The sequence below is a fragment of the Erinaceus europaeus genome, chromosome 10 (genome assembly GCF_950295315.1).
Source record: "Erinaceus europaeus chromosome 10, mEriEur2.1, whole genome shotgun sequence".
Classification (NCBI taxonomy): domain Eukaryota; kingdom Metazoa; phylum Chordata; class Mammalia; order Eulipotyphla; family Erinaceidae; genus Erinaceus; species Erinaceus europaeus.
In genome coordinates, this window is record NC_080171.1 from 101251148 (window position 1) to 101265224 (window position 14077).

Below are 14077 nucleotides of genomic sequence, written 5' to 3' on the forward strand. Positions count from 1 at the left end.
AAAGGAATAAATATTTTTTAAAAAATAAGGGGAAAATGACCACCAGGACCACCAGGATTTGTAGTTATCACTGAGCCCCAGTGATAACTCTAGAGGCAATTAAAAAAAAAGGGGGGGATTCTATTTTGTGGTCCGGGAGGTGGTACAGGATAAAATGTTGGCCTCTCAAACATGAGGTCCTGAGTTCAATTCCTGGCAGCACATGTAACGGAGTGATATCTGGTTCTTCCTCTCCTATCCCTCTGAATAAAATACTTTTCATATATACTGCAAAGCAGCTTTCTAGAACCCTAACAGTTTCTGTTCCAACCAGCAGTAAGTGCTACTTGCGTCCATCCTCTCATTGGGTTTTAGTAAGAAAATCATTTGGGGTCAGGGGGAGATGGCATAATGGTTATACCAACACTTTCATGCCTGAGACTCCAAGGTCCCAACCAAGTTCAACCCTCTAACACTACCACAAGCCAGAGCTGAGCAGTGCTAGGGTTAAAGTAAATAAATAATAAAGCATTGCAGGGCCTGGCTGTGGAGTACCTGGTTAAGCGCACACATTACAGTGAGAAGGACCCAGATTCAAGTCCCTGGGCTCCACCTTCAGGGGAAAGTTTCATGAGTGGTGAAGCAGGGATGCAGGTGTCTCTTTCCCTCTCTGTCTCAATCCAATAAAAAAAAAATAAATATCGGGAGCTGGGCAGTAGCGCAGCGTGCTAAGCACATATGGCGCAAAGCACAAGGGGTGGCATAAGGTTGGAACCCCCGGCTCCCCACCTGCAGGGGGTCGCTTCGCAAGCGGTGAAGCAGGTCTGCAGGTGTCTGTCTCTCCTGTGCTTCCCTCCCTCCTCCATTTCTCTGTCCTATCCAACAACAACAGCTATGACATACACAACTGCAACAAGCCCAACAAAATGGGGACAGTGGGTTCGTAGTGCAAGCACGAAGCCCCAGCAATAACCCTGGAGGCAAAATAAGTATATTTGCCAGTCTCCTAGAGTTTGGCATTACCTCTTGCTAGGGCTAGACGCAGGCACGTGACAGGCCTAGCCGGTCTGGTCCTTGTCCGGCTACCTAGGAGCTCCCTCTTGAGGCTGCAAAGTGCTTTGCACCTGTACTTGACACTTGGTGCTGTAAGCAGGTCTCGCGAGAGGGGGGGGTGCTGCTGGCTCATTAGGAGGCGGCGTCGTGGCCAATCATCCAACGCAGTGCTGTCACGCCCCTGGCCCGCTTCATAAAAGAGCAAAAAACGTGCCGGACACCCCTGGGGGCTGGGCTTGGTGGCCTTTCCGCAAATCGTCCCTGTAGTGCACGTCCACTCCGCGGCCCGGCACTGTGGGCTGCGCTGCCCACCATGCAGACTCTCCGGGCCGGCCTGGCTCTGGCCCTGGGCGCGGGGCTGGGCGCGGCGGCGGAGCGCTGGTGGCGGCGGCGGGCGGACGCGCGGGCGGCGCCGGGGCTGCTGAGCCGGCTGCCGGTGCTGCCCGTGGCGGCGGCGGCGTCCCTGCCCGCCCTGCCCGGGGCCCCGGCCGGCGGCGGCGGCCCCGGCGAGCTGGCCAAGTACGGGCTGCCCGGCCTGGCCCAGCTCAAGAGCCGCGAGTCGTACGTGCTGTGCTACGACCCCCGCACCCGCGGCGCCCTCTGGGTGGTGGAGCAGCTGCGGCCCGAGCGGCTCCGCGGCGACGGCGACCGCCGCTCCTGCGACTTCCACGAGGACGACTCGGTGCACGCGTACCACCGCGCCACCAACGCCGACTACCGCGGCAGCGGCTTCGACCGCGGCCACCTAGCCGCCGCGGCCAACCACCGCTGGAGCCAGAAGGCCATGGACGACACCTTCTACCTGAGCAACGTCGCGCCCCAGGTAGCGAGCGCCTCGCCTCCCTGCTCGGCCCGTGCACCACCAGCTCCACCGCGCCAGACGCCACGAGCCTCAGGATGGGCTGCGGGGAAACTGAGGCTGGGGGGGGGGGGACCCTCGCCCCCTGCGGGCAATCGGTGGCCGCTGTGGCCGGGAAGTCAGCCCCTCCCGCGGGCCTGCAGCCCAGGACGCTCAACCCAGATCACGCCCTGCACGAAGGCCTGGCTCCCAAACTATCCCCCTTCTTCTGGCTTATGGCGGTGCTGGGACTGAACCTGAGAGGTGGTCTGCATAACCACTGTGCTACCTCCCAAGTCCCCCCAAACTCCCTTCTGACTTCTGCCTCCCTGGGGGGCAAGTGCTGTGCCCCTGGACTGGACACTGCGGGGAGCACTCGTGACCTTCCCAGCCCTGCAAGAGGGAAAGGAGAGGCGCCTCCCATGAGCCCTTGGGGGCATAGGCCTCAGTTTCTCTCTGGGAGATGCAACTTCTTCGGTGACTTGGGATTCTAGCTAGACCTCCCTTTTTTTATATGTATTTATTTATTTATTTATTCCCTTTTGTTGCCCTTGTTTTATTGTTGTAGTTATTATTGTTATTGATGCCGTCGTTGGAGAGGACAGAGAAATAGAGAGAGGAGGGGAAGACAGAGGGGGAAAGACAGACACCTGCAGACCTACCTCACCGCTTGTGAAGCGACTTCCCTGAAGGTGGGGAGCCGTGATCCTTACTCCGGTCCTTGCGCTTTGCACCACCTGCCCTTAACCCGCTGCGCTACCGCCCATTTTTAATATTTATTTTAAAAATATTTTTATTTTACTTATTATTGAATAAAGACAGAAATTGAGAGGGGGAGATAGAAAGCGACAGAGACACCTGAAGCTCTGCTTCACCACTCGTGAAGCTTTCCCCTTGCAGGTGGGGACCAAGGGCTTGAACTAAGGGACCTTGCACATTGTAATATGTGTGCTTAACCAGGCGCACCACCACCTGGCTCCTTAATTTTTTAAAAAATTTTTTTTCTATTTATTTATTCCCTTTTGTTGTCCTTGTTTTATTGTTGTAGTTATTGATGTCATTGTAGTTGGATAGGACAGATAGAAATGGAGAGAGGAGGGGAAGACAGAGAGGGGGAGAGAAAGATAGACACTTGCAGACCTGCTTCACCGCCTGTGAAGCGACTCCCCTGCAGGTGGGGAGCCGGGGGCTCAAACCGGGATCCTTACGCCTGTCCTTGCGCTTTGCGCCACCTGCGCTTAATCCGCTGCGCTACTGCCCGAGTCCCTTATTTATTTATTTATTTTTATTAAAGAATTTATTTATTCATGAGAAAGATAGGCAGAGAGAAAGAACCAGACATCACTCTGGTACATGTGCTGCTGGGGATTGAACTCGGGACTTCATGGTTGAGAATCCAGTGCTTTATCCACTGTCACCTCCCAGACCACTCTTAATATTTATTTTTAATGAAAGAGAGGGAGAACGACCAGGGCTCAGAATACAGCATAATGATTCTGCCAAGACTTATGAAAGTCTAAGACTCCAAGGTCACAGGTTCAATCTCCAGCACCACCATAAGTTAGGGTTGAGCAGTGTTCTGGGAAAAGCAAATGAACAAAGTTCCACTTTGGCATATGTGGCATTGGGGATCTAACCTGCTGAGCCACCTTCCAGGCCACAGTCCTCCCATTCTTTTTTTTGAGAGAGATGCAGAGAAACACCAAAGCACTGCCCAGCTCTGGCTTATGGTGGCGCAGGGATTGAACCTGGGACTTCAGAGCCTCAGGCATGAGAGTCTCTTAGCATAACCATTATGCTATCTACTCCTGCCCCAGTCCTCCCATTCTAAGATTGGTAATTATCTATTAATGAGAGACCCACAACATCATTCTAGCCATTTTGAAGATTGAGTTCAGGCCCCTGTGCTGGTGAGTCCAGTAGTCAGCTACTGTGTCAGCTCCCAGGCCAGTTCTCCCATTCTAAATGTGAGCTGCCTCGAACCTCTGGAGCTCTCAGGCCTTCCTTGAGGCTGTTTCTTCAAAGGCTTACCCACCCCACCGGACACTAGACTCTCTTAACTTGGTGGGAGTACCTGCCTCAGGGCCTAGGTGACCACCTTCCCCTGAGGGGAACAGTCCCACCACCATTTCACTGAGCACCCTTACCCCTTACCAGGTGCCCCACCTCAACCAGAATGCCTGGAACAACCTGGAAAAGTACAGCCGCAGTCTGACTCGCACCTACCAAAACGTCTATGTCTGCACCGGACCTCTCTTCCTGCCCAGGTAAGGCAAGAACTTGGCAGTCCAGGGTCACCCCCTCACTAGACGCCCCCTCCTGTCCCTCACCACCCAGGCTTCCTCAGGCTCTGGATCAACACCTCCAGGTCACTCAGTGTGCCCATTTCCTGCTGCAGCTCACTGATTGCACAGCCAGACCTGTGGGGTCCTGGCCACCTAGACCTTGTCTCCACCCATGGACTGTGGGCCCTGGATCTCCCTTGGCTCCTCTGCCCAACCTCATGTTCTTGCACCCAGATCTCTTGGCCTTTCCTCTGCTTGGAGCATCCATTTCTCCCCACCCCCCTCCCAGGGTCAGTATTGGATTTTTCTTCTTTTTTCCTTCCCCTTTCTATTATACTTGATAGGACAGAAAGAAATTGTGACGGGAGAGGTAGTACAGAGAGAGAGAGAGACACCTGCAGACCTGCTTAGCCACTCATGGAGTTTCCCCCCTGCAGGTGAGGAGCAGGGATTTGAACCTGGGTCCCTATGCATGGTAGAGGGTCTGGTGGTAGGTAGCACACCTGGTTAATTGCATAGTACAAAGTGCAAGGACCAGCACAGCGGATCCTGGTTCAAGCCCCTGGCTCCCCACATGCAGGGTGACCACTTTACAAGTGGTGAAGCAGGTTTGCAGGTATCTGTCTTTCTCTCTGCCTATTTCCCCCTCCCCTCTCAATTTCTCTTTTTTTAAAAGTTGAACTTCTTTCCAATTTTTATTATCTTCATTTATTTATTGTATAGAGACAGCCAGATTGAGAAGAGGAGGGGAGATAGGGAGAGAAACAGAGACATCTGCAGACCCGCTTCACTCGAAAAGCTTCCCCCCCTACAGGTGGGGACCGGGGGGCTCGAACCCGGGTCCTTATGCACTGTAACATGTGCACTTAACTGGGTGCACCACCATCCAGCCCCTCAATTTCTTTCTATCCTATCAAATAAAAATGTAAAATGGCCTCCAGGAGCAGTGGATTCATAGTGTGGGCACCGGCATCAGCAATAACCCTGGAGGCAAAAAAAAAAATACTGCTTAGCCAGTGTGCCATTGCCTGGCCCCAGTAATGGAATGTTTAGAAAAGATTTATCTGAAAAAAAAGAAAAGAGACTTATCTGGGAGTCGGGTTAGGTGCAGGTGGAACAAAGTGCAAGGACTGGCATGAGGATCCTGGTTCGAGCCCCTGGCTCCCCACCTGCAGGGGAGTTGCTTCACAGGTGCTGAAGCAGGTCTGCAGGTGTCTATCTTTCTCTCCCCCTCTCTCCATGGCTTTCTGTCCTATATAAAAACGACATCAATAACTACAATAAAAACAAGGGCAACAAAAAGGAAATATATATATATATATTTTTATATTTTATCTTATTTCTTGCCTTTTGTTGTCCTTGTTTTGTTGTTGTAGTTATTATTGTTGTTGATGATGTTGTTGTTGGATAGGACAGAGAGAAATGGAGAGAGGAAGGGGGAGAGAAAGACAGACACCTGCAGACCTGCTTCACCGCCTGTGAAGTGACTCCCCTGCAGGTGGGGAGCCGGAGGCTCAAACCGGGATCCTTAGGCTGGTCTTTACGCTTTGCGCCACTTGTGCTTAACCCACTGCGCTAAACCCACTGCGCTACCGCCCGACTCCCCGAAATAAATATTTTTTAAAAAAAGATTTATTTATATGAGCTAGATAGATCCAGAGCATAACTCTGGCATATGCAATGCCAGGGGATTTAGCTCACACTTGGAAGTGTCCAATGCTTTATCTAGCATGCATTTCCTAGGCCACTGAACTGTTCTTAAATGTTGTGCCAGAGTAATGCATGATGCATGGCATCGTTGCAAAGTCGCCTCCTTGGGCCAGCCTTCATTCTAGGTACAGGGAAAAACAGCAGCTCTTTCTTGTCCATGGAACTCTACCAGCACTTCCCTCCATCCGTGGTATTCCCAAGTGGTTCTGAGGTTCTTCACTGTAAGGAACTATGTCCTTCCAGGTTGATCTATCTCCTGGCTGAGAAGTCTAATTTTTGCCATCAGGGTTATCACTGAGACTTGGGGCCTGCACAGCTCCACTATTCCCAGAAGCCATCCTCCCCCCCCCCCCCGCTTTCCCCCCCCCATGCCAGTAGGGAACAGGGACTTGAACCCAGGCCCTCACAGAGTAACGTGTGCTCTACTAGATGAGCTGTCACCTCCCCCCCTCCCTTCAGGCCCATGACTTAGACTTCATCTCCCCAATCAGAGCCTTCTTCACTCTTCTCTTTGTTTTCCCTTTTGTTGCCTCTTTTTTTTTTTAACCAGAGCACTGCTCAGCTCTTGCTTATGGCGGTAGGGGATTGAACCTGGGACTTGAGAGCCTCAGGCATGTTGCCCTTGTTTATTATTTTTTTTAATATTTATTTATTTATTTATTTCCTTTTTGTTGCCCTTGTTGTTTCCATTGTTGTTGTAGCTATTATTGTTGTTGATGTCGTTGTTGGATAGGACAGAGAGAAATGGAGAGAGGAGGGGAAGACAGAGAGGGGGGAGAGAAAGATAGACACCTGCAGACCTGCTTCACCACTTGTGAAGCGACTCCCCTGCAGGTGGGGAGCCGGGGGCTCGAACCGGGATCCTTGAGCCGGTCCCTGCGCTTTGCGCCACGTGCGCTTAACCTGCTGCGCTACCGCCTGACTCCCCCGTTTTTTATTTTGTTGTAGTTATTGTTGTTGATGTCATCATTAGATAGGACAGAGAGAAATGGAGAGAGGAGGGGAAGACAGAGAGGAGGAGAGAAAGATAGACACCTGTAAACCTGCTTCACTGCCTGTGAAGCGACTGCCCTGCAGGTGGGGAGCTGGGGGGCTTAAACTGGGATCCTTATGCCGGTCCTTGTGCTTTGTGCCACTTGTGCTTAACCTGCTGTGCTAACGCCCGACTCCCTTCACTCTTCTCTTGTAGCCCAGATAAAGGGACTGAGCTCCCCTGGTCATGCTCAGTGGCTGCTGTGAACCACAGAAGCCCAGGCCCTGCTACCTAGTGAGCAAATGACCCCAACAACCTCTCCTGTAAAATGGGAGCCAGACCTATTAACTGGATGACAGTGGGGTGGAGAAGGCAGTGATCAGCTTTCACTAGCAAGTGCTTCTTCCCTGCTGCAGTACCACAGACTGCCAAGGGGAGCCCCAAAGCTTTCCACCCAGAGTCCTGGGCCGTCACCCTATGCTAGACCTCAGCTGTCACAGCCTTACCCACTTAGTGCCCACTCTCCACATGGAAGAGGTAGTAATCAAGTGACCACAAAGATGAATGCGAATGTTCAGCAGGCCTGCTTTTTCTGGCATTTATTACCACTCTGCCAAACCCAGTGTTGGGCATGAAAAAGAGAGGGCAAGAGGGTCTACCCTGCAGGGAGTTCCTTGGGAAGCTAAGCAGGGCACAGATGGTGACATCATGCAGGATGACACACACTGGAGGCCACCAGTCAGGGAAGGCTTTCTGGAGGTGGTGGTCTTGGTTCTAATCAGAACATGTGTGCCTGGCTCTACCTGTAGGACAGAGGCTGACGGGAAGTCCTACGTGAAGTACCAGGTCATCGGCAAGAACCATGTGGCAGTGCCCACACACTTCTTCAAGGTGCTGATATTGGAAGCAGCAGGGGGACAAATTGAACTTCGCTCCTATGTGATGCCCAATGCACCTGTGGATGAAGCAACCCCGCTGGAGCGCTTCCTGGTGCCCATCGAGAGCATCGAGCGAGCCTCTGGACTGCTCTTCGTGCCAAACATCCTGGCACGGTCAGGCAGCCTCAAAGCCATCACTGCAGGCAGCAAGTAAGGGCAGCAGGCTATTTTTGAAGATAAGTCTTAACTATGACTGTCCAGGATTCCCACCTCTGTCTGGGTCAAGACTCCTCTGATGTCCTGGGCCTGGCAGAGCCTTCAGCTGGGTTGGGTACCTGCCTGGATGAGTTTGGGCTGCAAGGCAGCCAAGGAGATGAGGATGGCTTCCTGGAAGAGAAAAAAGTGGAGCGGGCTGGGGCCAAGGGAGCCTGGCAGTGCCTGAGCCAGAATCTGTGGGGCCAGCAGGGCCCAGGAGGTCAAGGGCAAGACTGTTCCTGCCAGGGAAAGGCCATGCTTCTCTGCAGCTCCCCTGTGAAAAGGGGAGGGTCACAAATGCCTCCTTCCCCCAATAAAAAGCCTAGGGTGCAGTGTTCCTGCTGACCTCTGATATTGGGCAGTTTCTCCCTGCTATGCTGAGGTCAGGGATGAACCCATCTGAGAAGGCTGGCTCAGGGGTGAACAGAGTTTCAATGCCGTTTGACTCAATCCCGAGACCCTGGCTTCTGGCAGGTGGAAAAGGAGCAGGGGACTCACCTCTGTGCGGATAGTGCGGCTCCCTTGGCTGGGGCAGGTGTTGACATACAGGTCAAAAAGAACACTGGGTTCAGCCACCTCCAGGTTGGAGTCTGCATCCACTCCAGCTTCTAGTCCCTGAAGTCCCCCGAAAACCACAAGAGCGTGCCTGGGACCCACAAGAGAATCACTGATGAGGGGCTTTTCAATACCCCAGTGAACACACCTCAAATGTCCTGCCCTGTTCACCACAGTAGAGGCCCGGTGCAGAGGGCTTCATCCTGTCAGACAGCCTCCGCTTTACTCCTCCTCCACGGCCGGCCTGCATACACCACCCACCTGAAGCTGGGAAGCTCCGCAGATGCTACGTTGGAGCCTCGCTCAGACGTCCCAATGGTTAGGTCATACCCATCCCGGAAGGGGGCCTCAGCAAACACAGCACCTGGGGAGGGACCCCACAAGCCAGAGATACAATAAAATAAGAGTGTATATACTGTAGGAGTGCAGGGTTGGAAAAGGGGACTCAGGTTAGGGAGCCCCACCCAGGTCCACCATTGTTTCTGGGAAGTCAGAGGCCAAGCAGGGGAGAGACCATACTGGTGCCATGTGGAGGAAGCAAAGCAGGAAAGGGCTGAGGATATGAACCTTGGATTCTGTGAGACGTTTCTGCCTCCACTTCCAGCCCTGAGATAGACATTAACTAATCACACTTTTCCTCAGCAGACTTTAACAGCCAAGGAAACACATTCAGATTAGAGAATGGGCACTTGTCCAAGAACACACAGCAACTTGGTGGGACAAGTACTCTGGTCTAATTTTGGAGCAAGGCTCTGGCCTAGACAGTGAGATTGTTGAATGTTCATGGGAGGAGGTTCTATCCTTACTGAGGCAGGAGGCCAGTCTGACTGTGTAGCCCCAGTAGAGGCCAGCTTTGACACGGGGATCCTCTGATGACACGACTTTCCCACGGTAGGTCTTGCTTTCTGGAGAGGAAGCAGAGAGGCTGTGAGGACAGGGTCATGGTGGCTGGAGGAGGCTACAAGCCCTCGGGCTGGTCAGGCATGGGAAACTTTCAGACACCTGGGAGCTGCTTCTGGTCCAGTCGCACAGTCACCCGAAGTCCAGGCTCCAAGTTCTTGTCAATCTTGACCTCCTGAGGAGAAGCCAGAAAAAAGTGCTATTCCTTTCAAGAAAAGCAGGACTCACCATTCTACCTGCTCGCTGGCACCTGGGCCCCATCTGCTCATAGGAGACCATTTGGGCAAAACAATATAAGACACTGGTCAGTGGTCCGGGATAAAGCGCTTGACTTGACACTCAAGCATGAGGTCCTGAGTTCAATTGCTGGCAGCACATGTACCAGAGTGATGTCTGGTTCTTTCTCTCCTCCTATCTCATCAATCTATAAATAAAATCTTAAAAAAAAAAAAAAGAAGACACTAGTCAAATGAATACACTGGGGGTCAGGGCAGTGGTGCACCTGATTGAGCACACACTACATTACCACGTGTGCCACTACCCAGCCCCCCCTTTTTTCTTTTTAATGAACGCATTAAGGACTGGGAGATGGCTCACCCAGCAGAGGTCACACTTTATCATGCACAAAGACCTGGGTTTGAGCCCCCAGTGGTCACATGGGACCATGTGCATGGAAGGGAGCTTCACGAGTGGTGTTTCTCCTTTCTGTTTCTTTCTGCCCCTGACCTATCTGGCTCTAGCCAGCGATTTGCATTTTTAGGCCTAGGTGCAAATCTGTATCATTGAGGGGCATAGGCTGTGATGCCTCAGTCCAGGGTTCCCTACCTTCCAATCCAGGGAGTGTCTACCTTCCTTTTCTTACCTTCTTCATGCCACAGTTAACAAAGGAGCCATGGCCTGGCCGGGTGGGCCGGTTCACCACAACACCCTCTCGGAACTCAGATTCCTCATCCTGACGCATGTGATGAGGGCTATCCAGTGGGTTCAAGAGCCCTGTGGAGGGAGAGACCTGGAGCCTGGCAGGTGGTAGAAGGACTTGGAGGAGGGGCCAGCCCTGGTCCAAGTGTCAGCTTTGCCACCAGGCATAGCTTTCCCAAGTGTACTACCAATTCTTAGGACCTGGGAGATGGCCCATGGGAAATGGGGGTCAGGGCCCTTCAGCCTCACCTGCAAACTGGAGATCCTGGTGCTTGGGGAAGAATGCTTTTCTCAGGTACCTAGGAAAACAGATGGACCTCGGGATTTCCATGGGGAGACCACCTCTTCCCTACCTGCATCTCCCTCTTACCCAGGGGCATTTTCCCTTCACCCCCTTACTGTGGACACTCCAGGTACTGCAGGATCCGGGCCAGCTGCACACATGCCTGCCCCTTCTTGCCGACTCCCCGGAACTCCCCCTCCACCGTCCTGGAGAGAGAAAGGTAGGGCTCCAGAGCCTGCACCATCCCCTTCCCCTTCCAGAGCTCCTCCACCCAATCTCATCCCCTCAGTGCCCCTGTTTTGCAACTTAGCTGCTGGCAGTGCTCAACCCAGGCAATTAAAGAAGTCCTCCCTTCTCCCGTGCCCTGAGAGATAGCCCCTTACTTGGCATCTTGGCCTTCTTCATCAAACACCACAATCTCATCCACACAGAAGATGGCACAGGCTCTGGCGATCTGGCCAGCCAGGTAGGTACGAAGCTCAGGGGACTGGGCATTGTCCAGGATGGACCCTGGCAGGGCCACACTCAGGGTGTAGGGCCGCCCTGGGTAGAGGAGAAGTACTCGTGGTCACAGCCCTCTCCTCCCTGTCCCAGGATGCAGAATTAGAGAATTTTCCAAAAGTGAGGAATTTTGAGAACAGCCCAAATTCCTCCTCTCTATGGACCCCAATCCTGGAGGAAAATGAAGTCTCCGAGGTTCTAGTAGGACAGACTTCTAAGCAAGGCCATGGGGGAGTCACGGGCTGTACTACTTGCACCTCTGTTCTACTGTCAAGTGTGTGTGATACTGAATTAATGATCAAGGAGATTTTCATGTGTGTACACTGACCCAGTAGCCCTAGGAAATTCTACTATATGATCCCCATTAAGAAGTGGGGAACTGTGGGGCAGGTGGTAGCGCAGCAGGTTAAGCGCATGTGGGCGCAAAGCGCAAGGACCAATGTAAGGATCCCAGTTCGAGCCCCCGGCTCCCAACCTGCAGGGGAGTCACTTCACAGGTGGTGAAGCAGGTCTGCAGGTGTCTATCTTTCCCCGTCTTTCCCTCTCCATTTCTCTCTGTCCTATCCAACAACTATAACATCAACAACAATAATAACCACAACAAGGCTACAGCAACAAGGGTAACAAAAGGGAAAAAAAATGGCCTCCAGGAACAGTGGATTCATGGTGCAGGCACTGAGCCCCAACAATAACCCTGGAGGCAAAAAAAAATTATAAAAAAGAAGTGGGGAACTGGGGGATTCGGCGGTAGAGCAGTGGGTTAAGCGCATATGGTGCGGAAGCACAAGGACCTGCGTAAGGATCCAACAATGATGACAACAACAATAACTACAACAATAAAAAACAAGGGTAACAAAAGGGAATAAATAAAGAACAAATAAAAAAATACAGTGCTGGGGGCCTAGCAGTAGTGCAGTGGGTTAAGCGCAAATGGCGCAAAGCGCAAGGACCAGCTTAAGGATCCGGGTTCGAGCCCCAGTCTATCTTTCTTTCCCCCTCCTCTCTTGATTTCTCTCTGTCCTATATCCAACAACAAGGACAGCAATAACAACAACAACAATAATAACTACAACAAAGGCAACAAAGGAAAAAATAGCCTCCGGAACAGTGGATTCGTTGTGCAGGCACCGAGCCCCAGTGATAACCCTGGAGACAAAAAAAAAAAAAAAAAAAAATGTATATATACAGTGCTTTCCCCCCATGGGTTTGAAATCTGCATAAGTGGTAGGTTGAGACTTTTTGGGTCTCTTCCCTTCTCTGGGCCTATTTCCTCACCAGGATAGGCTGTCTGGACCAACTAGTAGCCAAAGGCCCTTCTAGATATGGCATTCTCTGCTCTGTTCAAGAAACAGCCTACTCACCCCGGTCATCACTCTCAGCGGCAGCCTCCTCTTCCTGCAGCTTTGTCTGCTCCTCCTGTGCCCTCTGTTGCTCCAGTTTTTTCATCATTTTGAGGTCCTTCCATTTCTTCTTCTCCTCCTTCTCTGGATCAAAGGACATCCCAATTGATGAAAGGAAGCAGAACAACAGGTGCTGTCCAGGAGACACCCCATCCATCTCCAGAGGGTCAGCCTGGGTGCTCCAGCGCTGCTGGGTGAGTGGCCAGGAGTCTCCCAGATTTTTTTTTTTTTTTTTTTTTGCCGCCTCCTCTGCTTTGGTGCTGTGGAGCCCAGAGAGCACCAAGCTGGTGGCACTAAGGAAAAGTCCAGCTGTGCACAGCTGGAGAGGTCTGGGAGCAAAAGCATTGATACACCCCCTCCCAACAACCCCCTACTTACTCTGTCGCTTCCATTTCCGCCACTCAATCCTTTGGCCGTGTTCACCCTGAAGTGGAAGAGAAAGAAGAGGGGCGTGTGAGGCCGAGTGGTCACACCTGAGAGGGGCCCTCCTCTGACTCACACCTAGCTACCCTTCCCTCTAAGCAACCTGTCCCACAAATGCTGCTGCCCCAGAGAGACCATCTCTGCAGTACTCCCAGTGCCTGGGTGCAGGCTCCGCACTCTATAAGAGAAAACTGCTGAATGAGTTGCCACCAAAGGAGAGTTTACCGGACTTGCTGCCTGTCATCCTGGGCGCCAGAAGTTAGTCCCCAAGAGAGAGTCGGGAGTGCGAGCAAGGTCTCAGCTCCCGATTTCGGACTCCAACCAGAATGTCCACCAAAGATTCTGGCAACCGGCTACCTGCTGTCCTCGGAGCCCGGCTCCCACCTCGGGTTCTCGCGCGGACAGGGGCGCCCTCAGCTACAGGAGTGCGGCACCGCGGGTCTTCGGGGCGCGGGCCAGCGAGAACAGGAGCACGGTCTGGCCCCGCCATGGCCCCCAAGTGTCTGGTGTTCAGGTCCCTACCCCTGCCCCGCTTCCGGATCCCAGTCTCCCTCCACATACCGGACCGCAAGGTCTCTTCCCCACGCGCTCCGCCATGTTCTCCGCACTGCCGGTCACGCCGTGCCAATCAGACTCCCCCTTCCGGCCACACCCCTTTCGGGAGGTCCAATCCAGAGCACAGACACATGGGGGCGTGGCCTACCAGCCGGGGTGCGGTGGGCGTGGCCAGTGACCGGAGAGGAGGTGGGCGGAGCCAAGGACCCTGGAGGGCGGAGTTGGTCCACTACGTGGGTGCTCCTAGGAGTTGCACAGGAAGGCACTGCCGGGAGCAGCTTTCCTACTCCAGAGGTTTTCAACACTAGGCCTCAGCATGGCATCAGATGGGGATTCTTGAGCCCTAGGTCTGGAACATGGATCAAAGCTGGAGATAGGGGCCAGGTGGATAGCAGAGCGCTACCTTATAGACCACACGCGAGAGGTCCCAGGTTCAACAGCCTGCATCACCAATAGCCAGAGCTGAGCAGTGCTCTGGGAAAAATAAAGATACAATTTAACATTAGAAACGGGGCCAGGCGGTGGCGCACCTGGTTAAGCGCCCACACTACAGTGCGCAAGGTCCCGGGTT

General features: G+C 53.0%; 2 protein-coding genes across 3 annotated transcripts; one reads left to right on the forward strand and one right to left on the reverse strand.

Annotated features, from left to right (window-relative positions):
- Positions 1-1236: 1236 nt before the first annotated feature.
- Positions 1237-8308, forward strand: ENDOG (endonuclease G). Its single transcript, XM_060200373.1, has 3 exons — positions 1237-1855; positions 4028-4137; positions 7648-8308. The coding sequence occupies exons 1-3, from the start codon at positions 1346-1348 to the stop codon at positions 7928-7930; spliced, it is 903 nt and encodes a 300-aa protein (XP_060056356.1). The 5' UTR covers positions 1237-1345; the 3' UTR covers positions 7931-8308.
- SPOUT1 (SPOUT domain containing methyltransferase 1) lies at positions 7964-13611 on the reverse strand. 2 transcript variants are annotated; one of them, XM_007527070.2, is made up of 12 exons: positions 13513-13611; positions 12907-12952; positions 12490-12612; positions 11011-11170; positions 10744-10833; positions 10594-10643; positions 10289-10419; positions 9529-9601; positions 9333-9431; positions 8788-8890; positions 8470-8617; positions 7964-8103 (listed from the first exon to the last, which is right to left on the reverse strand). In XM_007527070.2, exons 1-12 carry the CDS (start codon positions 13546-13548, stop codon positions 8035-8037), a joined length of 1128 nt encoding a protein of 375 aa, XP_007527132.1. In that variant the 5' UTR covers positions 13549-13611; the 3' UTR covers positions 7964-8034. The 2 variants fall into 2 exon arrangements, with proteins under 2 accessions (XP_007527132.1, XP_060056355.1); XM_060200372.1 differs by lacking the exon at positions 13513-13611 and adding an exon at positions 13177-13485.
- Positions 13612-14077: the final 466 nt, after the last annotated feature.

Coding starts and splice junctions, on each gene's coding strand:
- ENDOG (XM_060200373.1), top strand. CDS start 1,346: ATGCAGACTCTCCGGGCCGGCCTGGCTCTGGCCCTGGGCGCGGGGCTG. Junction 1,856..4,027: donor TGAGCAACGTCGCGCCCCAG/GTAGCGAGCGCC, acceptor ACCCCTTACCAG/GTGCCCCACCTCAACCAGAA. Junction 4,138..7,647: donor GGACCTCTCTTCCTGCCCAG/GTAAGGCAAGAA, acceptor CTCTACCTGTAG/GACAGAGGCTGACGGGAAGT.
- SPOUT1 (XM_007527070.2), bottom strand. CDS start 13,548: ATGGCGGAGCGCGTGGGGAAGAGACCTTGCGGTCCG. Junction 12,953..13,512: donor GGAAGAGACCTTGCGGTCCG/GTATGTGGAGGG, acceptor CTTCCACTTCAG/GGTGAACACGGCCAAAGGAT. Junction 10,644..10,743: donor CAGTACCTGGAGTGTCCACA/GTAAGGGGGTGA, acceptor CTGTTTTCCTAG/GTACCTGAGAAAAGCATTCT.